The sequence below is a fragment of the Caenorhabditis briggsae genome, assembly GCF_000004555.2.
Source record: "Caenorhabditis briggsae complete genome, chrIII, whole genome shotgun sequence".
Classification (NCBI taxonomy): Eukaryota; Metazoa; Nematoda; class Chromadorea; order Rhabditida; family Rhabditidae; genus Caenorhabditis; species Caenorhabditis briggsae.
Window position 1 is genome coordinate 2,715,649 of NC_013490.2, and position 23,729 is coordinate 2,739,377.

General features: G+C 40.9%; 2 protein-coding genes and 1 non-coding gene across 3 annotated transcripts in view; 1 reads left to right on the plus strand and 2 right to left on the minus strand.

Moving 5' to 3' along the window:
- Positions 1 to 9,406, minus strand: part of Cbr-amx-1 — a gene marked incomplete at both ends in the record, with an annotated part of 14,669 nt that extends 5,263 nt beyond the window's left edge. Inside the window, 7 exons of the mRNA XM_045243492.1 lie at positions 1,141 to 1,386; positions 2,046 to 2,187; positions 2,908 to 2,913; positions 4,039 to 4,299; positions 6,032 to 6,197; positions 7,671 to 7,921; positions 9,113 to 9,406. Coding sequence (XP_045096965.1) covers positions 1,141 to 1,386; positions 2,046 to 2,187; positions 2,908 to 2,913; positions 4,039 to 4,299; positions 6,032 to 6,197; positions 7,671 to 7,921; positions 9,113 to 9,406 — 1,366 coding nt within the window. The remainder of the gene's footprint in view (positions 1 to 1,140; positions 1,387 to 2,045; positions 2,188 to 2,907; positions 2,914 to 4,038; positions 4,300 to 6,031; positions 6,198 to 7,670; positions 7,922 to 9,112) is intronic.
- A 1,641-nt stretch (positions 9,407 to 11,047) lies between these two features.
- Cbr-dpy-27 lies at positions 11,048 to 16,408 on the minus strand (the record flags this gene model as incomplete). Its single annotated transcript, XM_045243493.1, has 5 exons — positions 11,048 to 12,718; positions 12,773 to 14,150; positions 14,197 to 15,299; positions 15,789 to 15,917; positions 15,962 to 16,408. The coding sequence occupies 5 exons, from the start codon at positions 16,406 to 16,408 to the stop codon at positions 11,048 to 11,050; spliced, it is 4,728 nt and encodes a 1,575-aa protein (XP_045096966.1).
- Positions 16,409 to 20,954: 4,546 nt separating this feature from the next.
- Positions 20,955 to 21,036, plus strand: CBG28768. The gene has a single exon. It is a non-coding gene (tRNA).
- Positions 21,037 to 23,729: the final 2,693 nt, after the last annotated feature.

Genomic DNA, 23,729 nt, shown 5'->3' on the forward strand with positions numbered 1-23,729 from the left:
TCTCGAAATCTCGAGTGTACAAATGATCGAGTTCCGCCGCTGAGAGTAGGCCAGAGCTCATTTTTGAGAACATTTCTGGAAAATTTTGCTCGTTTTTCAATTTAAGCGCGTTGAGAGCTTTAAAACGAGCTCAAACACGACTAGCCTCCGCCCACTTTGAATTTTCGACTTTAAAGGCGCATAGGGGGTCCTGACCTGTCTCCCAAAAATATTTTTTATCGAATTTGTTAACGGATTCTTAATTACCGCGCCGAGAACTTCAAAATGAGCTCAAACACGACTAGTCTAGCACAATTTTGAATTTTGACCCACGCGTTGCGGCCGCGTCGCGGCTGGTAGGTCGAAATTCAAAATTGAGCTAGACTAGCCGCGTTTGGGCTCATTTTTAAGCGCTCGGCATGACAATTAAGAATCCGTTAACAAGATTGGAAAAAAATTGAATTTGGCTCCGCCCATTTTGTTTTTTTTAAGATTTTCCGACTTTAAAGGCGCATAGGGGTCCAAACTTTTCAGCAAATTAGCTGAACCTAGATGTTTGGGTACTTTCTAAACAATTCAAGTTCAAATCCGTTCCGAAAATTTGAGTTTTCCCAATTTTGAAACAAGTTATGAGCTTATCCTATGGGCGTAACCTAGAAAATCGCCCATGTTGGCCTAGAAAACCAAAAGATCAGTATTTAGATTATTGATTCAAATTTTTCACGCCAAGAGCTTCAAAATGAGCCTAAGCACGACTAGGCTCCGCCCACTTTCAAATTTCGACTATAAAGGCGCATGGGGGGGGGGGGTCTTAGCCTGTCCCAAATTGAATTTTTCTCGAATTTGATCACGGATTCTCTATTGCCATGCCGAGCGCTTCAAAACGAGCCCAAACACGACTAGTCTAGCTCAATTTTGAATTTTGACCTACCGAACCGCGACGCGCGACCGCAACGCGCAGGTCAAAACTCAAAGTGTGCGGAGCCTAGTCGTGTGGGGGCTCATTTTGAAGCTCTCAACCTGGGCAATTCAAAAATGCCAGTTTCAGATGGTGATTTTGGAGTTTATGCGCCTTTAAACCTTGAGAAAAGGTTTTTTCAACTCCGAAATTGCTCATTTTCCACCAATTTTTATCGAATTTTCTCGAATTTTCGCACCAACCTTCGAGCGTACAGTCCGGAAAATTGCGATTCGATTGATATTTGTTGCGAATCGCATCCAGCACATTATTATAGTGTAAATCCACCTGATCATCCAGCTCTCGCTTCTCAAACGTCAGGCATTGGCCGGTTTCATCGATGAGCGGACAGAAAAAGTTGGAATTTCGATATTTCAGGCCGATTTGCTCGCAGAGCAGTGTTATCGGATTGTTGATGTTGCCAACGATGATTTGGGCGCCTTTTCCCACTGCAAAAAGTGATTTAAATGGTCCGAAAAGGCCTAGAATAGCTCAAATAACGGCCTAAAATGAGCCTAGTCAGGCCTAAGAGCGCCTAAAATAACCTAGAAACCGCCGAAAGGAGCTCAAAATCGGCCTAAAATGAGCCTAGTCAGGCCTAAGAGCGCCTAAAATAACCTAGAAACCGCCGAAAGGAGCTCAAAATCGGCCTAAAATGAGCCTAGTCAGGCCTAAGAGCGCCTAAAATAACCTAGAAACCGCCGAAAGGAGCTCAAAATCGGCCTAAAATGAGCCTAGTCAGGCCTAAGAGCGCCTGAAATGTCTTACAGTAGGCTAGAATAGCTCAAAATCGACCTAAAATGAGCCTAGATAGGCCTAAAAGTGCCTGAAATAGCCAAAAAACGCCTAAAAGAGCTCAAAATGGGTCTATGATAAGCCTAAAAGCGCCTTAAAATAGCCTAAATCAGCTTAAAATGAGTCTAGAATGTCCTAAAATATCCTGGAAATCGGCTGAAATTGGCTGAAATCGCCTAAGACCAACCTAAAATAGCTCAGTTTCAGCTAATTTTGACTATTCTGAGTCATTTTGAGCTGTTCGAAGCCGATTTTTAGGCCATTTAGGCCTGTTTTCCGTCATTTTCCAGCCCAATTTCAGCCAAATCCCAACCTGAAACACCGAGTGTCCGATCGTCATTCATCCTGCCACCATATCGATCCTTCGCCTCGAAAATCACCGAATTGATACCCAGGTGTTGTAGGTGGCGAGCCGTCGACATTCCAGATATTCCAGCACCGATGATTGCGATTTTCTGGAATTTCGGTCTATTTGAAGGCTATTTTAGGCCCATTTTAGGCCTTTTCCAGACTAATTTCGGTCCAATTTAGGACATTTCAGATTAAATTCGGCCGATTTTGAGGCATTTTCAGCTATTTCAGGCACGTTTTAGGTCCTGATAAGACATTTTTAGACATTTTCAGGCTATTTTAGGCCATTCTAGACTTATTTGAGCCGATTTGGGGGCGATTTTCAAGCTATTTCAAGGCAGAAATGGGCTGAAAATGGCTTTAAATGAGTCAAAATCGGTTGAAATTCAATTTCAGGAAAATTAGGCTAATTCAGGCCAGTTCTAGGCAGTTTTGAGCTATTTCAACCTAACTTAGGTCGGGAAATGAGCTGAAAATGACTTAGAATGATCAAAAATTTAACTGAAATTCATTGTTGTGAAAATTAGGTCTGTTTTAGGCCTTTTTTAGGCACTTTCAGGCTATTTTAGGCCAATCTAGGCCAATGAGCTGGTTTTTGGGGGGCTATTTCTGAGCTATTTCAGGCCTTTCTAGGCCATTTCAGGTCATTTTAGACCAATTTCAGCTGTTCAGGTCCGTTTTAGGTCATGATAGCTCATTTTCAGGCATTTTCAGGCTGTTTTAGGCCTTTTCAGACTGATTTAGGGGACAATTTTTGAGCTATTTCCCACTATTTCAGACAAATTTTCAGCAATTTTTCAACGATGTAAAGCCAAAACCCTCACCGGAACCTTGCCCATCAACGGATCAATAATAAACTTAAAATGAGCAATTTCGAGTCAAAATTGCCGAAAATCGGCTCAAAATTAATTGAAAATGACTTAAAAACGGCCTAAAACGCCTAAAAAAGCATTTTTGGATGAAAATGATGTCCTGAAATCTTGAAAAATGGCTGAAATAAACCCAACATTGAGCCTAAAACTGCCTAAAATGGCCTCAAATATAGCCTAAAATCGGTCTAGATGGTCCATACATGCTCTAAAACTAACGCCTAATGACCTAAAATTAGTCTAAACTCGTCTAAAAAAGTCGAAAAATGGCCCGAAAATCGTCTGAAATGACCTGAAAATGGCCTAAAATAGCCTGGAAACGGTTCAAATTGGTCCAAAACGGGCTTAAAAAGACCTAAAATGACCTAAAATAGGCCTCAATCGGCCTTGTTGCCCAGTTTAGGGGCTGATTTAGGCCAATTCCAGCGGATTTGATGCCGTTTTCAAGCGGTTAAGGCTCATTTCAGGTCCTGACAGGTCGTTTTTAGCCAAATTTCAGCAATTTAGGCCAATTTTAGACCGATTTAGAGCTATTTTTCAGCTATTTCAAGGCAAAAATGAGCTGAAAACGACTGAAAATGAGTCAAAATTGATTGAAGTAGTTCAATTTAAGCAAGTTAGGCCTGTTTTAGGCCAATTTAGAATCAGTTTAGGCCTTCCTAGACCAATTTGAGCCGATTTAAAGTCATTTTTAGGCTAAATTAGGTCCATTTTAGATACTGTTAGGTCGTTTTCAGTCATTTTCAGGCAAATTTCAGCAATTTAGGCCAATTTTAGACCGATTTTAACTGATTTTGGGCGATTTTTAAGCTATTTCAAGGCAATAATGAGCTGAAAATGGCACATTTAAAGCAATTTAGACCTGTTTCAGGCCAATTTAGGATCATTTTAGGCTTTTCTAGACCAATTTGAGCCGATTTAAAGTCATTTTTAGGCTATTTTCGGCCATTCTGAAGCAATTCGAGCTAGTTTGGGAGTGATTTTCAGTCAATTTTCAGTCAATTTTCAGTCAATTTTAGACCATTTTTAACCATTTTTAAGTCATTTTCAGCCATTTCTCAACGATTAAAGTCCAAGAAAACTCACCGGAACCTTGCCCATCAACGGATCAATGCGAAAATCGAACGCTCCATAATTGATAATTCCCTTAATTGTCAAAAACTCCAAAATCGGCCTGATCAGATGTTCGATGAAGAAGATTCGGGCGTGTCCGCGGACGATGATCTGCGATTCGACCATTTTCTGTGTGATCTCAGCGAACGGATGCTTCAGCCACATGGCGATGATCGTATTCCGAACTTGGAGGTAGTAGATTGAGAATGGATCGTCGGCGAACTTTGGGAACGCCTGAAAAGTTGGATTTTAGAGCTGAAAATGACTGAAAATGACCTTAAACCAGCCTAAAAACGCCCTGAAATGGTCCAAAACAGTTCATAACAGGCTAAAATTGGCTTAGAATTAAAATCGCTAAAAAATCGCCTAAAATCAGCTCAAAATCAGTCTAGAATTGCCTGAAATAGCCTGAAAATGACCTACTAGGACCGAAAATCAACCTTAGATGGCTTTAAATCGGTCTACAAAGGCCTAAAATGATCCTAAACATCCTAAAAGAGGCCTGAAAGAGAGCCTAATCTTCGCTTAAATTAAATTTCAGTCGATTTTGACTCATTTTAAGCCATTTTCAGCCGATTTTTAGACCATTTTCAGCTGATTTTTGCTTTGAAATAGCTTCAAAATCGCCCCTAAATCGGCCTCAAATAAGACTAGAATGGCCCTGAAAATGCCTGAAAACGATCCAATAGAAATTGGCCCTAAAAACATGACTTATCAGGACCGAAAATGTGCTTGAAATTGCTCTGAAAATGGCTTAAAATCGACCGAACTTAATCTAAAATGCCCTAAAAATGGACCAGATTAGTCAGAAAAGACCTCAAATGGGCCTATAATAGTTTTTAGAGTTGAAAATGACATTAAAATCCGCCTGAAATCGCTCTAAAAATCGCCGAAACTAGCTCGAAATCGGTCTAGAATCGGTCTAGAATAGCCTGAAATAGCCTGAAAATGGCCTAAAATGGGCCTCAAATTTGTCTAGAAAAGCCTAAAATGATCCTAAATTGGCCTGAAACAGGTCTAAATTGCTTAAAATGAGCCATTTTCAGCTCATTCTTGCCTTGAAATAGCTTAAAAATCGCCCAAAATCAGTTAAAATCGGTCTAAAATTGGCCTAAATTGCCTAAACTAGCCTGAAAATGGCGACCTAACAGTACCTAAACGACCTAACAGTACCTAAAATGGACCTAATTTAGCCTAAAAATGACTTTAAATCGGCTCAAATTGGTCTAGGAAGGCCTAAACTGATTCTAAATTGGCCTAAAACAGGCCTAACTTGCTTAAATTGAACTACTTCAATCAATTTTGACTCTATTTTAGGCCGATTTAACACATTTTCAGCTCATTCTTGCCTTGAAATATAGCTTGAAAATCGCCCAAAATCAGCTCAAAATCGGTCTAAAATTGGCCTAAATTGCTGAAATTTGGCTAAAAACCTGAAATGAGCCTTAAACGCTTGAAAACGGCCTCAAATCCGCTGGAATTGGCCTAAATCAGTCCTTAAACTGGGCAACAAGGCCGATTGAGGCCTATTTTAGGTCATTTTAGGTCATTTTAAGCAGATTCTGGACCAATCTGAACCGTTTTCAGGCTATTTTAGGCCGATTTAGGCCATTTTCAGGTCATTGTAGACGATTTTCGGGCCATTTTTCGACTTTTTTAGACGAGTTTAGACTAATTTTAGGTCATTAGGCGTTAGTTTTAGAGCATGTATGGACCATCTAGACCGATTTTAGGCTATATTTGAGGCCATTTTAGGCAGTTTTAGGCTCAATGTTGGGTTTATTTCAGCCATTTTTCAAGATTTCAGGACATCATTTTCATCCAAAAATGCTTTTTTAGGCGTTTTAGGCCGTTTTTAAGTCATTTTCAATCAATTTTAAGCCGATTTTCGGCAATTTTGACTCGAAATTGCTCATTTTAAGCCTGTTTTCAGCCTTTTTCAGCCAAAAAAAGCAAAAAAACTCACAAATTTCTCATCCGTCTCCATGAACTCTGGATGTACAATATTTGCAATCACATCGGTAAACGGTACATAGAACATGTGCATAATCTTCCGGGTATCGCGGAAAGCCACGCCCCCATTCTCGATAAGCTCCGCCCCCTCCTGACACGTGGCATCCATTCCGGTGGTCCTGCAAAACGAAATTTAGTGCCAAAAATCGCGAAAAATGCATTTTCTGTGTCAAAAATGTGCTTTTTGAGGTCAAAAATAGCAAAAAATACGATATTTGAGGTCGAAAATCGCTAAAAATGCAATTTTTTGAGGCCAAAAGCAGCCAAAAATGCAATTTTTTGAGTCAAAAATAGCCAAAAAATGCGATTTCTAGTGACAAAAATCGCTAAAAATGTGCTTTTTGAGGTCAAAAATAGCAAAAAATACGATATTTGAGGTCAAAATGAGCGAAAAATGCGATTTTTCGAGTCAAAAATAGCTAGGAATGGAATTTTCAGTGTCAAAATCAGCAGAAAATGTGTTTTTTGAGATCAAAAATGGCTGAAAATTCAAATATTTGTGTCACAAATAGCCAAAAAATGCGATTATTAGTGTCAAAATGCGCGAAAAATGGAATTTTCAGTGTCGAAAATCGCTAAAAATGCACTTTTTCGAGTCAAAAATGGCTGAAAATACGATTTTTGAGGTCAAAAACAGCCAAAAAAAGTGCAATTTTTGAGGCCAAAAGCAGCCAAAAATGCAATTTTTTGTGTCAAAAATCGCAAAAAATGCAATTTTTTCGAGTCAAAAATCGCAAAAAATGCAATTTTTTCGAGTCAAAAATCGCAAAAAATGCAATTTTTTCGAGTCAAAAAAAGTGAAAAATGCGATTTTTGAGCGAAAAAATAGCCAAAAAATGCAATTTTTAATGTCGAAAATAGCCAAAAATACGATTTTTGGTGTCGAAATTCGCTAAAAACGCAATTTCAGTCAAAAATCGTTAAAGGCGGTGAAATTTTGTATTGCATCAAAATGTGCAGAAATGCATGTAGATTGACATAAAAATAAAGAAAAAATTCAAAAAAAATTCCTTCATCGAGAAAAACGCATCGAAAAATACGCTGAAAGCCCTTAGGGACGAGGTTTTTTCTAGGCCGCCCAGTGAGTAAAAGCGCGCGAATTCAAACTTTTACAATTTTTTCGCCCGTTTTCACTGTTTTTTTCGGTTTTTTCAAGAGTTTTCTAGGTTTTTGTCAATTTTTCTTCCAGATACATCGGAAAATTTGAAAAAACAGTGAAAACGAGCGAAAAAATTTTAAAAGTTTGAATTCGCGCGCTTTTACTCGCCGGGCGGCCTAGAAAAAACCTCGTCCCTAAGGGCTTTCAGCGTATTTTTCGATGCGTTTTTCTCGATGAAGGAGTTTTTTTTTTTGAACTTTTTCTTTGTTTTTAAGTCAATCTACATGCATTTCTGCACATTTTGATGCAATAAAAAATTTCACCGTACACCACATTTAAAAATGCGATTTTCTGTGTCAAAATCAGCAAATAATTGTGTTTTTTGAGATAAAAAATGGCTGAAAATACGATTTTTGAGGTCGAAAATATCCAAAAAATGCGGTTTTTCAGTGCCAAGAATCGCTAAAAATGCAATTTTTGGTGTCAAAACTACCTTGTGACATAGTGATCAACGAGTAAATCGTAGGAAATGTTATTTTGAAGCAGTGGAGGATGTCCGAACTCATTAAAACACCATCCAGAATCCCTTCTGACTTTCTCCACGTCTTCTGGCTCTTCTGAATTCTCACATCCAGTGGGACACTGAAAATCGGCGAATTGACGGGCGGTTTGGGGCTCCCGCGTGGCGATTTGAGCGTATTTTCCGCATAGTCGGCACTTTTTGTAAAACGGCAGGAAGCGACTCTGAAAATGGTCTGAAAATGGACCTGAATAAGCTGAAAAAGGATCTCTGGGATTGTCGAAAAATGTCCGAAAAGAGTCTAAAGTTGGTGAAATTGGACTAAAATAAGCCTGAAAATCACTAAAAATAGGCCCGAAATCGTCTAAAATAGGTTTAACTATTTCAGGCCCTTTTCAGGCAGGTAAAATTGAATTTAGGTCGTTTTCGGTCTTTTAGGCCCAATTTTCGCGTATTTTGAGTCATTTTTGAGATTTTTCAAAATTTTCAGAGTATTCTAGCTCATTTTCAGCCCAGAATAGGCTTAGATGGAAATTTGGTGATTCTAATCGATTTCAGACAGCTTTAGGCCGTTTTAGGCTATTTCGGCTCATTTTAGCTCATTTTTCGCCCAGAATGAGCCAATCTCAGTTATTTCAAAAGGCTATTTTGATATCAGACTTGGATAGGTCGATTCTAGCCGATTTTAGGTCATTTTCACTCGAAATTTCTCATTTTTCGGCCAAATTTGAGCTATTTCAAGCCCCATTTTTCATGATTTTAAAGCTATTCGAGCCTATTTTTGAACAGTTTTCAGGCTATTTTAGGCCGATTTAACACATTTTCAGCTCATTCTTGCCTTGAAATATAGCTTGAAAATCGCCCAAAATCAGCTCAAAATCGGTCTAAAATTGGCCTAAATTGCTGAAATTTGGCTAAAAATGACCTATTAGGGCCTGAAATGAGCCTAAAACGCTTGAAAACGGCCTCAAATCCGCTGGAATTGGCCTAAATCAGCCCCTAAACTGGGCAACAAGGCCGATTGAGGCCTATTTTAGGTCATTTTAGGTCTTTTTAAGACGATTCTGGACCAATCTGAACCGTTTTCAGGCTATTTTAGGCCATTTTCAGGTCATTTCAGACGATTTTCGGGCCATTTCTCGACTTTTTGTATGGACCATCTAGACCGATTTTATGCTATATTTGAGGCCATTTTAGGCTGTTTTAGGCTTATTTTGACTCAAAATTGCATATTTTAAGCCATTTCTAACCGATTTTAAGTTGATTTAGCTGATTTTCAGACTAAGATAGTTCTAGATCGGAAATTGGTGATTTTTGCCAAATTTAGGGTATTTTGGGTTGTTTTTGGATGGTTTTTAGGCGAATTTTATGATGTTTCAAACCGTTTTTTCTCAAATTTTGACTCAAAAACGCACATTAACATATCTCTTGGCGAATTGATCGCTTTTAATGTGCATCTGCCCGTCTTTTGCCATTAATTTCCAATTTATAAACTCCTGCTCGTAGTCTTTGCCCCGAAACGTCGTCGAGAAGCATGGCGCGCAACACGCTTCGGTTTTGCTGAGTCGCTGGCCGAAATTCGCCGAAATTCGACAATTTTTCAGTGCCAAAACGCAGTTTTCCTCAATTTTCCAGGTACAACGTCGCTGTTTTTTGGCTTCTTTTAGTGCTTCGGTCGCCATGGCACATGCCCGCTTCACACGGGACATCTGGAAGAATTCTGGGCTGGAAATTTGAATTTTTTGCCTAAAAACCTTTGGTTCTTCTTCTTCTTCACTTTCTTCGTCATCTTCTTCTTCCTCGCCTTCGATTTCCTCCTCTTCCTCAATCTCCTCTTTTATTTCAATTTTCACTTTTAATTGGGCTTTTTCGGTTTCTTCTGGAACATTTTTTGGGATTTTTGGCATTCTAGCGGCTTTTCTCACCGATTTTTGACATTTTTAGACGGAATTAGTAAGATTTTCAGCGAAAAAACGAGAGAATTTGGTTGAAAATCGGGTATTTTAATTGGCAGTTGGCGGCGGTGCGGTGGAGCGCGTTTGCTAGAAGTAAATTGGCGGGAAATTTCAATTTTGAATTTTTTTGTGTTTTCTGGACATAAAAATTCTTGCGAAGTCGAATTTTACATCAAAATTCAGGCAAAAAAACCGGAATTCTAGAAATTTAGGTTTTGAAAACATTTTATTCCGGGTTACTGTAGAAAATTTAAAGGCGCATGAACAAATTTACATTAGATGTTTGAATTTCAATGATTTTCTGCTTTTTTAAATTGTTTTCTTAACTTAAAAATTGCGAATAACTCGAATTTGGCATTGAAATTCCTGCGAAAAACACCGGATTTCTAGAAATTTAGATTTTTCGGAAGATTATACTCCGGGCTACTGTAGGATATTTAAAGGAACATGTACAAATTTGTACTCGTGAATTTCAATGATTTTCTATTTTTCTGAAAATTTTTGAAATCAGAAAATTCTGGAAAATTCGAATATCATACTGAAATTCATAAAAAGTGTACTAGAATTTCAGAAATTCAGATTTTCGCAAAATTTTAATGGGTTACTGTAGGAAATTTAAAGGCGCATGAAAAATTTTGCGCCGGTTTTTTTGTGTCATTTTCAGGACATTTTTGTGTGCAAAATCGGCAGAAAACCCCCATTCTGTGTGTCAAATTGCTCAATTCAAGTGTTTTATCAAAATTAATTTATTCAATAAAAAAAAGAGAAAAGAATTAAATAAAGAAATTGACCATGTATTAATAAGAATTGAGATGTGTCTGTACATTGATAAATTAATAATAAAAATCGGAAAAAGTTGCAAAAAATGGGACAAAATATACAAAAAAAAACAGGGAAAAATTGAAAATCTGGAAGAAAGAACATGAGAAAATACCCGAAAAGAGCTCAAATCTGAGCTCGAGCAATTGGAATTTTTGGGAAAACTATAAAAAAAGTTTTTTTTGGGATTTTAAGAGTTTTAGAGACAATTTATGATAATTTGGATGGTAAAATCAAGAAAAGCGATAAAAAATGACCCGGAAAATGTGAAAAGAAATGGAAAATTTGCAAAAATCCAAATTATCGATTTTTGCGATTTTTTGAGTTTTTGGGATATAAAATTGAATTTCAGGAGATTTGAAGGTGTTTGGGGATGAAATTAGGGTCAAAAATGAGCATGCAATCATTTTTTGGAGGTAAGAGTTACACAAAATGGGTGGAAATATGGGAAAAACCTATAAAATATCGAAAAAAATGAGTCGGGAAATAAAGAAAGCAATTTTTTTGGGATTTTTGAAAATTTAAAGACAAAAAAGACCCGTAAACAAGGTAAAAAATTAGTGGAAACGAAGCAAATTAAAGTCTCGATCTTCTGGACCTTGTCTGAACCACAGGACTCGGATCTCTTGTGGGCGTCGGTGTGCTCTCCAGATCACTAGCATCCTCGTACTCCTTGGCCACCTTCCTGCGCTTCTTCTTCCGAATCGGCTCATCGCCCTCTTCATCGAAATTGGTATAGGAACCTTCTCGATCCGTCTCGACTGGCCGGCCAGCTGATGGGGCCTCACTTTGAACATCCTCCTCGACGTAACTGCCTCCTATGGTCGATTCCTCGTATTCTGAATCTGACGGTGTCCTATCTTCCTCTTCTAGAGCAATGTCTTTGATTCGTCGAATGATGCCAGCGTGGATTCTGGACTTGATCGGCTGCTGATCCTCCTCATCGCTCTCATCCTCGTCCGATGAACCGATTCCGAAATCTTTGAGGTTTAAAGGCGCAGCGAATTTCGGTGTGCGGGGACCTGAAAAAATTCTTTTATGTTTTCCTGTTTTCATGTTTTCCCCTTCAAACTTACGTCTTCCAGGCACTGGCGACGGCTCGGGTTGCTCATCTTCTGCACCTTCCAGCTCCTTCTGCCTTAGATACGCCTCCTTCCTTTTCTGATCCAAGAACTTTTGTGTGTACCGCTTGCTGGTCTCCACCGTCTCCGGATTCACCACTACATTCCCTGTGCAACCATCGACTTTGTAGATTCCAACAAGACGTGGTCCCAAATCGAACATCTGATTGCGAAGCGAGATGATAATGAATTGAGCGTTCCTGGTGCGATCCGAGTTTTTGATGTAATTTGCGATCAAGCGAACGTTATTGATATCCAATGCAGCATCAATCTCATCCATCACATAGAGCGGCGTCGCACGGAAATGGTGCATCGCGAAGACGAAGCAGAGAGAAGCCAACGTCTTCTCACCACCAGACAGATTCTGAATCACTTTCCAACTCTTCTTAGCAGGTCGGACACTGAACTTGATTCCTCCGGAAAATGGATCCGATGACTTTCCTTCTTCCACAAACTTCAACGAAGCATCGCCACCATTGGTGATCAGTTGATAAAGCATCTGTGTAGTCGTTCCCAAGAATGCCAATGCCTCCGAGAATTCACTCAAGCGTGCTTGTCTCAACTCATTGAGCTTCTTTCGATGCGCGGCAAGCTTGGCGCGATACTTTCTCGCCGCTGTCTGCTCACTCATCTGGAAGGAGACCATCATCACGTACTGCGAGATTCCCTTCTCGTCATATTGAACTCGGAACGATTCCGCCTGCGCTTCCAGATTCTGCTTTCGAGCTGTCATCTTGTCAACAAATGCGATGATTTCTGACTCCAAATGGATTTCCGAAACGGCCAGCGTGTATTGCTCACGGTAGGGCTCGATCATCGCCAAAACGTCGTTCGGCATCACCAACGCGCCTTCGGACACCTTATCATCAAAGTCAGGATCACCGATTCGAACATATTGAACTGTGGAGTCGAGGGATTCCGGCTCAAGCCAATTATCATCAATAGGGAGCAGACTTTCTTCCAGTTGCGCCACTTGAGCCACAGTTTCATTCACAAGATCCAAAGTTTCGTTGTAGATGACTTGCTTTTCTTTTTGTTCAACAAGAGCCCTTTGATACTCCTGCTCTTTGAGTTTCCTGTCGGCCTTGATCGCGTCGGCTTCTTTGTTCATAGCTCTCCATTCGTTCTAAAAAAATAATTTTTCAAATCCTAGCAGGTCCTCGCGATAAATCAAACTTACAAGAGTCCGGTCAAGCCTTGTCGTTCCCTCCGCCAGCTGAATATCATTGAACTCCTTCTCAGCTCGTCCACGGACACCAGCAGCAGCAGACTTATCCTCAATGGTGGCTTTTAGCGCAGCCAACTTTTGTTCACAAGCTCGAATCTGTTCTGGACTATTGGTGATCAGCGCTTGATCCTTTGCCATTTCCGCCTCCAGCTCCTTCATACGATTCTGATGTTCTTCAAGTTGAACTCGGTTTTGGCGAATCAGCTTGTCATGAATGAGCTCAAACTTCCTAGCGTTTTCAGTCACCTTTGCGCCAGTCCTTGCCACGACTGCCTCTGTTTCTTGGACTGTCTCGGAAAGCTTATTGAGTCGTGCTTGCATATTGCGTAGCTCTTGTTCGGCATTTGTAGAGTCACCAGCAGTATCCAAACGACTTGTCAGAGAATGAATCGTGAGCTTGTGACTATTGATGCGTCCTTGAGTCTCAATGATCATCTCATCCAGCCCAGCGATTTTCGGTCCGAACGAGTCAAGAATCGGCTTCAGACTGGCAAGATTGCGCTCTTCAAGTGCGATTTTCTCCATCATTGTCTTCCGTTCCCGAGTGAACTGCTCCTTTCGAGTGACCAATTTCTCTCGATGCGCATTTCGTTCGCTATCAGTGCTCGTGCTTGTGAACTCCTCCGCTTCATAACGCTGATAGATTTCGCTCGTCTGAATGCGACCTCTGTTCACCGAACCACCGCCAGTCAACGCTCCGGATCGTTCGATGAGTCCTCCTTTCATCGTGCACACACGGAAACGGCCACCACCTTTTTTGTCGAGTTTCACCGCTTCTTCCATGTCTTTGGCAAGCAGAATGTCTCCCATGATACTGTAGTAGCAACGGCGGATGTCTGGATCTTTGCATTGCACTTTGTCGAACAAGCGTTTGCCAGGAAGTTTAGTTGGCTTATCCATATGTTGATCGTTTACCGTTTTACCGTACTCCAGAGCGAAGAACGATGCGCGCGGGAGCTTCAACTTGTAGAGCAAATCGATAGCTGCTATGCAGTCCTCATGTGTCTTGACCACCAAAAAGTCCAAATTTCCGGCGAATATCGTCGACATGACCGCATCGTACTCCTCATCAACGTGCGCCAAGTCTCCTAGACGTCCAATGAACGGTGTGAACTTTCCAGACTCTTTGAGTTGATACATCACTTTGGTGGTTTTGCCGCGAAGATTCCTTTGCGAGTCCTCATGTGACAGATAATTGAGCTCATCGATTGTGGACTGAAGGCGGCTCTCAACACCAGTCAAATGATGGCGCATTGTACCCAAAGTGGTCTCACTGGCAGTGACATTGGTTTTAGCTTCATTGTAAGGTTCCTGAGTGGCCTCGAGTTCTCTGGAAAAGTAATTTATGTTGGGAATGAACGCGGTTGTTAACTTACTTCTGAAGACCAGTCATTTTGGCTTCCTCGGTTTTCAACTTCTGCTCACAATCCGCCAACGCCTGCCGATTCTCTTCATCCTCGCGTTTCAAGTTGAACTCCGAAAGGAGCAATTGATACTCAGACTTTGCTTTGGAATACGCATCCGTCGCCACCTTATGCTCCTGCTCTATCTCGTGGGTCTGCCCTCTCTCCTTTCCAATCTTGTTATCATACTTTTGAATGTTGCTCGTCAAACTCTTATCAATCTCGTTGGCTTTCAATCGAATCTGCTCCAGCTCCTCCTGCATATTCTGAATATTGACTCGTGCCGCTACTGGAACCTCTCTTAGCTGTTCCAACTCCTCTTTCAGTTTATCCGCCTCTTTCTCACATTTGACTAATACCGAATTCGCTGATTTGACATTGATTCTTATCTGATTACCAGTGTCATGTAACTTTGCCACCTCTTCTTCTGCGTCAATCTTCTTCTTTGTCAGCTCCGTCAACTCTGCATCAATCTCCCTCTCCTCTCGTTCCTTCTCCCTCAACGCTTTCCTGGCTTCAGTTGCAGTGTACACAACATCATCTAGCTCATCTTTCCGCCGAATCAGCGCCTCCTCCGCAGCTTGCCTCATTTGCATACCATATCTGATGTTTCCACGGATCATCAATCCTTTACACATGTTGATTGCATTCTGATTGTTCAGATATCCAACACCAGCTGCCATCGCGGCTCGGAACTTCTCCAAGTGCCCCGCATGCTGACGACACGACGCATGGTACTGAGACACTTTCAACTCCAACAATGCAGTCAAGTGGGACAGTTGATTGATTGGTTCGACGAATCGCTGAGTGCCAACAAGTTCCTCAATGTATTCCAACATTCCTGGCTCATCTCGATTTCCGCTGGTATGTTTCATCTGTGAAATCGCTTCGACTTCTCCTTGAAGGATCAAGAATCGATTGTGCGTCAAATCGATGTGCACTTTGCTCAGCTGTTGTTCAATGACACGGAATTGGACATTTGAATTGTTCAGCTGATAGGTGGAACTTCCCTCTCTGGTGATGGTACGAGCAATGACGAATGCTTCTCCTGGTGACACAACGTACTTTTCCTCGTCCTGAAATACAATATTTTTGAATTGCTGTGCCAAATCCCCTGTTAACTAAGAATACATCAGACCTTACGACAAAATGCACAGTCTATTCAGAGATTTAAAATGCCCTTATATTGATATACGACATTGAAAATCTGATTAATAACTCAATTTTGTAGTGAAAACCAGTTATTTGCGGCAGATTTCTAAGATTTCCACAGAAACACCGAATCTGACGACAAAGTGCACTGAAACTCAAATTTGGAGTAAAAAGTGATTCAGACAGGATTTTTCAAAAGTTCTGTGAAGACAAAAAGGGAAATTCAAAAGATCTCACAATACATCATATTTGACGACTTCTCAAAATATAAGGCTATTCTCATGTTTGGGTTAAAACTCAACATTTCTACTGGAAAATTCAAAAAATCTCACAATACATCATATTTGACGACTTCTCAAAATATATAGCAAGTGCGCTCTAACGCGCAAAATCTACAAAAATCGATAACTTACAATGTCTTCAATCTGTTGGAAAAGAATTTCAACTTTGGCCATTTTGATCGTCGTTGTGGTTTCTTTACTATTGGCGATTCGATCGTCGTGAATCAGGTTGACCAGCGATTGAGCTCGAATCCTTTTCGACTGAAAAAAAATCGTTATTGCTGAAGTTGAACAGCTCAACTCACCTTAAAACCAAAAACAAAGAGAAGAGCATCAATGATATTAGACTTTCCACTTCCATTCGGTCCCATAACCATTGTCAAATTTTTATGAAACGGTCCCAACTGGTGACTGCCTTTGTAGCTCTTGAAATTGTGCACAATAATGTCCTGTATAATGACTCGTTTGCCATCAGGATCCGCCTCGAAATCCTTATACTTCGGACCGACTACGATATCCAGAAGAGAGTCGTTCTCGTTGAGTTGCATTTCAATCGTTTTCTTCCCCAACTCGAACTCGGCCTCTAGGTTCTTCTCGTTCAATGGATCCGCTATGTTCAGTTTGTACTTGTACATCGCGCGTTGGTCATCGCTGAGATTGACGTCTGGCATGTCGACAGCCACTGGTGGTCCTTCTGGACCATCTGGGTCCGTTGGTTCGGCGCTTACAGCGCGTCGCTTGGCAGCTGACATCGTTTGCCTTGGAGCTGTTGGAAGACTCGAGTGGTTGGAAGACTTCCAAGCAGTTGAAAGTTGTCCTCCGTTTTCTTTTAAGGTGTTGGAAGGGGGACTGAGCAATCGGAAGAATTTACCCTTGAGCAGTTGGACGAATTTGGAGCTGTTGGAAGTTGTTCGACTAGACCTGGAAATTGATGATAAGAACTTTGTAAATCAAAAAGCATAGTCAAGAGTCAAAGGAGCACAAAAGGATTACGGTATTTGGGGCGCTTAACGGGATCTTAGCTTGCAAGTTGAGATTCTTAAATTGAAGCTCATTTATCTCAGCTCCCTAAAGAGCTATCAAAAACTTGTCAACTGATAAAATGTTTCTCATGATGTGAATAACATTTTATCAGTTGACAGATAGGTCTTTTAGGAACCGAGATAATTGAGCTCAAATTCGGCAAGTTGGCTCTTGTCGGCAGAGCCACTCTGTCGTCAACCGAACTCTTGACTTTGAGCGCAATTATCTCGGTTCCTTTAAGAGCTATCAAAAATCGTTCAATTGATAAATTATTGCTCAGCTTATGACAAATATTTTATCACTTGGCAGACTTTTGATATCTCTTATAGGAACCGAGATAATTTAGCTCAAAGGTAAGTGGATGGTGTATGCGCCTTTAAAACCCTGCAAGCTCTACGGGTCACAGGGTGGGCAAGGGCGAATTCGGGTGTCAAAAAGATACCAGAGGACAGGGAGGACAGGGGGCAGATGGTGGTGGTGGTAATGGTGACGAATGCAACATTGCCAAGATGGCGAGAGTGAGAGAGACGCAGCGAAAGGGGGCGGGACGATGGCTCTTATGGGGAAATCGGAAAATCGATAGGGAATCTATATCGGGATGTTCTAGAACTGAAATTTCAGCCTAGGTCTAGGATTCTCTGATTCGAGAGATCTAGGGATCCAGGGATCCAGGGATCTAGGGATCCAGAGATCAAGGATTCTTGGACTCTAGGGATCTAGGGTTCAAGAGTTCTAAGCTTCTAGGATAAGTTCTAGGCTGGAGAAGTCTAGAGTAGATGCACCAAATTCTGGCCTGGTTCGGTGGAGTGTCGTCAAGGCATTCTAGGTTCTGAAGCTCCAAATCTAGCGATTTTATTGACTAAGAGAAGGCTAACAATAGGTAAAGGTACTAAAAATTTTAGTGGGCCAATTCGAATTTCATAAAACGCGCGCGACACGCCAAACGAAGCACACATAAACAACACGACTAACTAGTGGGGAAGAAATGAGAGGAGAATGAGAGAGAAGAGGCTATGGTGAGTGTCGATGGGGTCGTGTACATGAGTGTGAGCGTGAGTGTGGCCTGTGAGCGCGCGCGGACCGAGTTGACCACTGTAATAGCGCAGGAGGTCAAGAGACACAGACAGACAGAGAGCGACGGCCTGTCAAACTCTCTTCGGATCACGCGCTCTCTCCTCGGCCGCGCTTTGCGACGCGGTCGCGTTGCGTCGCAGGAACGTTGCGTCGCAGGGATGTTGCGTCGCAGGGATGTTGCGAGTGCTGGGGAAGGACGACATAGGGTACACAAACGGGGGAAGGAGGAGCAGGGAAGAGGGAGAAGAGACGCAGCGTATTGGGTTGTCGCTTGTCGAGAATGCGAGGACAGCGACTACGTCGCACGACAAGGTAGCCTTCTAGAAGGGCAAAAAATGTGGGAGAAGAGGAAGATGGAGAGATAGTGTGAAGGGGTTAGAGGACGCCGAGAAAAGACTTTTAGAAGTCGAACTGTTGGAATAGACAGGTCCCGCAGCAAGAGACAGATGTTCTTAGACTATACGATCCCCTAGTTGATTTAGAAGGTTCCAGAAGTGTCTAGAACTTTGGAGCCTGAAGACCCTAGAGTGTAGGCTCCCCTGCAGATCCTAGACTCTAGGATCCCCATAGATGCTCCTGGAGGGGTTCCAGTAAAGTCTAGCTGGGATGAAGGGAAAGAAGAAGGCGTTAGAGGATTCTAGATCCTTGGAACCTGAAGATCCTGGACTCCAGGATCCGATAGCTTGTCTAGGAGGTTCTATAAGATTCTAGAAGTCTCTATACCTTAAGATCCGCAAGAGTCTCTAAAATGATCTAAAAGTTCCTGGGCTCTGGGATCTCATATTTCATCTAGAAGGTTCTATAAGCCACCAGGATCCCCTAGGTGGTCTAGAACGTTCCAAAAGTTTTTAGTTTCTTGGAACCTGACAATCCTAGACTCTAGGATCCCCTAGCTGATCTGCAAAGTTCCAGAAGTTCCTATGGTCTAGGATTCCAAAGCTTGGCTAGAAGGTTCCAGATGTTTCTAGAAATCAGGAAATTAGTCCTAGGTTCTAGCTTGGACAAGAAGCTTCTAGAAGTTTCTTTGGATCCTCAGGACTGGACCTTCTACCGGGTTATAGAATCTTCGGATCTCGAACTCTCGGGATCTTCAGAATCCAAGAATCTCAAGATCTTAAAACCACGTGTCTGCTGTACTAGGCCAAGAGACTCTGACACAGCCTAATTAGTTAGTGCTAGCATCTGCATCCTAATTACACCATGCGTCTTTTTGTGCCGCCAAGTCTAGCAGGGGCAAAACGGCACAGAGATTTTATCTACTCTCTAGTTTTGGTCCCCCTAGGTCAGGTCATCTATAATCCCCTATCCGGTGCGACATGTGGTAATACGCCTGCTGTTGGTTAGGCTATGCGCCTTTAAAGGGCGGGGAGACGTGGGGTCTATCAGCTACGGTAGCCTACGTTCAGCTAGCTTATGTGCCTTTAAACTATGTCTAGAGCTATCTAGAAATTTCTAGACTTGTCTAGAAGGTCTAGGAGCCTAAGGAGTACCTTCTAGTGACACTGAATCAATGGGATGAATCTAGATGTGGACTATGCGCCTTTAAACTCACACTAGAGGGATCTAGAATGTTCAAGACATGTATAGCTAGATCCTATTGGGTCTAGAAGCAGATTGGAGGGACTATGTGTCTTTAAAGTTTCCGATCTAGCCTCTAGCCACTGGAGTCATGCGCCTTTAAAGTCCGCGTGCTCTCTAGAACGTGCTATACGAAATTCCATGACAACTGAAGGTGGGAAAGAGGAGGTGATAAGGATTAAGGGGCGAGAGGGGCGGAGCCAGAGAGAATAGAAATTTCTAGAAGCGAGAGAGAGAGACAATAAGAGAGGAGTACGCGTGAGCCCGGCTCCGTTGCCCTGGGGAACTACATAGAGATTGTCTGAGAGCCGGCACGGTGCCAGCTACACGAGCTGGCACCGTGAGCCCTGGTGATGGGCGAGAGATAAGAGAGACATTTGAATTCTAGTAGAACAATCGAGTGCGGGAAGATTAGTGAAGTCATAGATGAATTTGAGAAAAAAGAAGGGGGGGCTTTGAACAAATAGGGAAGATGAAAAGGGGGCTGAAAGAAGAGGGAGAAGTGCTGAAAAAGGAGATTTGGGGGGATCTTCTGGAAACAATAGAGAGCGCGGAGAACATTCTAGAACATTTCAAACAGTACTAGACAACTTTTGAGGGACCATAACATCAAAATGATACTGGAAGAAATTGGAAACATCTCGGCGCTCGCCGACCCTCTAACTTTGAGCTCACTTATCTCGGTTCATATAATTGCTATCAAAAATCAGTCAACTGATAAAATATGGTTCACTTTATGACAAACGTTTTATTAGTTGACAGTTTTTGGATATCTTTTATAGTAACCGAGATAATTGAGCTCAACGTTAGGAGGTCGGTAAGCGCCGACTTTTCACCTTTGAGCTCAGTTATCTCGGTTCCTTTGAGTGCTATCAAAATTTTGGCAACTGATAAAACGTTTATAATAAGCTGAGCAATATTCTATCAGCTGGCACGTTTTTTATATCTCTTATAGTTATCGAGCAAATTGAGCTCACATTTATTTAGGAGTTTGACAGCAGCCAGGCTTTGAGACAATTTACTACAAAATTTTTACTACAAAAGATATCGAAAATATGTCAACTAACAAATGTTACTGATATTATGTTGAACATTTTATCTGTTGACAGTTTTTTGATATCTCTTACAGTAACCGAGAAAATTGAGCTCAAAGTTTACGGTCGGTGTGCGAGGCTGGTGGAGCAACGACGGTGGCCACTCAACTTCGAGCCAATATATCTCAATTCCAGTAAAAGATATCAAAAAGTTGTCAACTAATGAAATGTTTATCATAATATTAGGTACATTTTATCAGTTAACAGATTTTTGATATCTTTCACAGGAACGAAGATATATTGGCTCAAAGTTGACGGGCTCCTATTTGAGCAAATACTGTATTTTAAATGCAAAAACTCTACGATTTGACAGAAAAATTGTCTTTTTTCATTTTAAATCATAATTTTAGCCTTAAAAATTTTCTTTTCCGCTTACTAAAACTCCGAAGAAGAAGAAAAATGGCGCCAAATTCAAAAATATTGAGTGCCCAACACCCACCATTGCTCTCTTTCTCGCTCCCCCTCTCCCTATTTTTCTCTCAAAAACCCGCGGCATCTTCTATGCCATCTCTCCCTTCTCCCCACCGGCGGAGAGATGGCCGAGCGGTCCAAGGCGCTGGTTTAAGGCACCAGTCCCTTCGGGGGCGTGGGTTCGAATCCCACTCTCTTCAGTTTCTTTTTTAATTTTTTTGTTTTACTTCTTAATTGCTCTGCATTGAATTTTGATTGTTTAAAGTGATCAGAAGCCTTTTTTAGATCTCTTTCTTGCTATTTCTCTTTTTATCGACTGAATAATTTTTTTTTTCTATTTTCAGGGACTTATTTTTATTTCTTCTGTATTCTGGTATAATAAAATTTTTTAAAAAAGTTTTTTTGCCGATTTTTGCTTGAAAATCCCTTCTTTTCCCTTCAAAATTCTCATTTTTCCATGGAAATTTCCATTTATTTTCCTCTACCGTAATCTTAAAGGCGCATGCTCCCTAATCTTCCCTGGCGTCTCGCCACGAAATCTCTACCGTTTCGCCGCGATTTTTGAATTTTTCACCTATTTTTACCCGAATTTCGCTCAATTTTCACCGATTTTGTTCAATTTTTTGCAGAAAAAAGCATGAACAGAGAACTACCATCAATAATGACAATGCACATTCAGGAGCGGTTCGAAATGCGTAAGTTTTCAAAAAAAATTCGAAAAAAATTGATTTTTGTCTGGAAATCATTTTATATATAGCAAAATATTGCTAAAAACCTCATTTTTGACATTGTTATAGCAGAAAACGCAATAAAAATTCTCGAAAATCGCCAAAAATCGCCTGAAAACCAAAAATTCAAATTTGGCTGAAAATGTGCTGAAAATCACTGAAAATCACTGAAAATAGAAAGTTTAAGTGCTAAAAAATGCTGTTCAAGCCGATTTTCATGCTGAAAATATTCGAAAATTCGATTTAAATGCCTGAAATCGCTCTAAATCGATTATTCCTAAAATTGGCTTAAAATAGCTGAAATTTAGCTTAAAATGACTGGAAACCTACTTGAAAATTGTCAAAATCAAGAAAAACGGTCCAAATCCGATTTTTGCAATTTTGGGCTAATCTAGCTTAAAATTGTTCAAAATAGCTAGAAAAATCCGATGTAGCTCAAATTTAAGCTCATTTTCAGCCTAAACTCTCTCCAGAAAATTCCAGGCCCATTTAGGCCCGTTCTAGGCCTATTCAGGCATTTTTCTCACTTCCAAAGCCACTTGGCCGCGTGCCAAGCCCCCCCCCCCCCCCCATACACATTGAATTCTTCGCTCACACACACACTCACAAGACACACATAGGGCCACTTGTCTCTGCGTCTCTGTGTGTTTCTCTGCCGTCTCTTCATTTCTCATACTCTCGCCTCCTCTCTCTCTGTCTCTCGAGGGACCAAAGCCGCGTAAAGACGTTCCGTTTTTCGTGTCTTTCTGATGCTGCTGCTTCTACTGCTTTTTGGACCAAATTTGTATAGAAATCTAGGATTTCGAGCGAAAAATGAGCAAATTCGGCGATTTTTGAGCCAAAAACGCTGATTTTGAGCTATTCCAGTGGTTTAAAAGCATAAAACAAGCCATTTGTATAGCTATCCATAAAGTAGATTTTTGAACTGAATTTATATAGAAATTTGGGTCCGCGCCAGGTTCAGGAGTACTGTAGTTCTTTTAAAGCTCAAAATGAGCAAATTTGACGGCCTCAAAACGCTTTTTGATCTAGAAATTGAGCTCCTGGGGCGTCTAATTTCAACGTATTCGTTTTTTAAGTCATTTTAAATCAATTTTTGAGCATTTTAGACTATTTTCAGTGATTTTTAAAACTCGAAAAGCATCGAAAACTAGTCAAAAATAGGTTTTAAACGGGGTGAAAATCGCGAAAATTAGTCAAAAATAACTCATTTTTCGGGTTGAATAGGTTAAAAAGGCATAAATACTCGATAAATGGGCTCAAAATCCGCATTTCTAGCTTCGAAAAACCTCGAAAATGTCCATTTTTCAGCGTCCAATACTCCAATTTCGCTAAAAACCGGCTGAAAATCGACTGAAAATGGCCCTAAAAACGATCCTAGATCCTTTAGAATCGGATTTTTGCAGCTAAACATGATCTGAAAATCACTAAATTTGGCTGGAATCGGTCTAGAATGAACTAATAATTTGATTTTAGATGGATAATAGACTGAAAAAATGGCTGAAAATGAACTCAGAATCTTCAGAAACTGTCATATATGTGATTTTGACTGAAAATTGGCGGAAATTATGCTGAAAATGACCCTAAATTGGCTTTAATTGGGCCTAGAAAGGTGCCTGAAATTTGGCCTGGAAACGATCCTAAAAATGGACTATGGAGCCTCAGTATCATCGATTTTTCTCGTTTTTTGGCTGAAAACAGTCTGAAAATGACCCGTAATTAAGCGTTTTTTCGTCTGCGAAATTTCCGCTTTTTGCAGCAAGTCGAACTGTCTCTGCGTCTCTCACTCTCTCTCACTCTCTCTCTCTCTCTCTGTCTGTCTCTCTCCATCCCACGTGACATAGATACAGAAAAGAACGTATTATTCTTGTGCAAAAAAATTGGAGTTGTGGCCGAATTTTCACACAAGTTAGGCCACCGTATAGAAAATTTTTATTGCATTAAAACGATACGGAAGCTGCTAAACTGGAAGGTCAACAACTATACAAAAGACGAAAATTGCGACATAACACTGGTGGTGACCATTTCTGACAAATGCATGATGACAGGTATACAAGTCCGGAAGTAAGTCATTTTCGGAAACATTCCAAAAAAGATGATAACTGTTTTAGGCGCCAACAACAAATTCCGTCGTCCATGACAATCGTTGGAATAGGAACCATGTG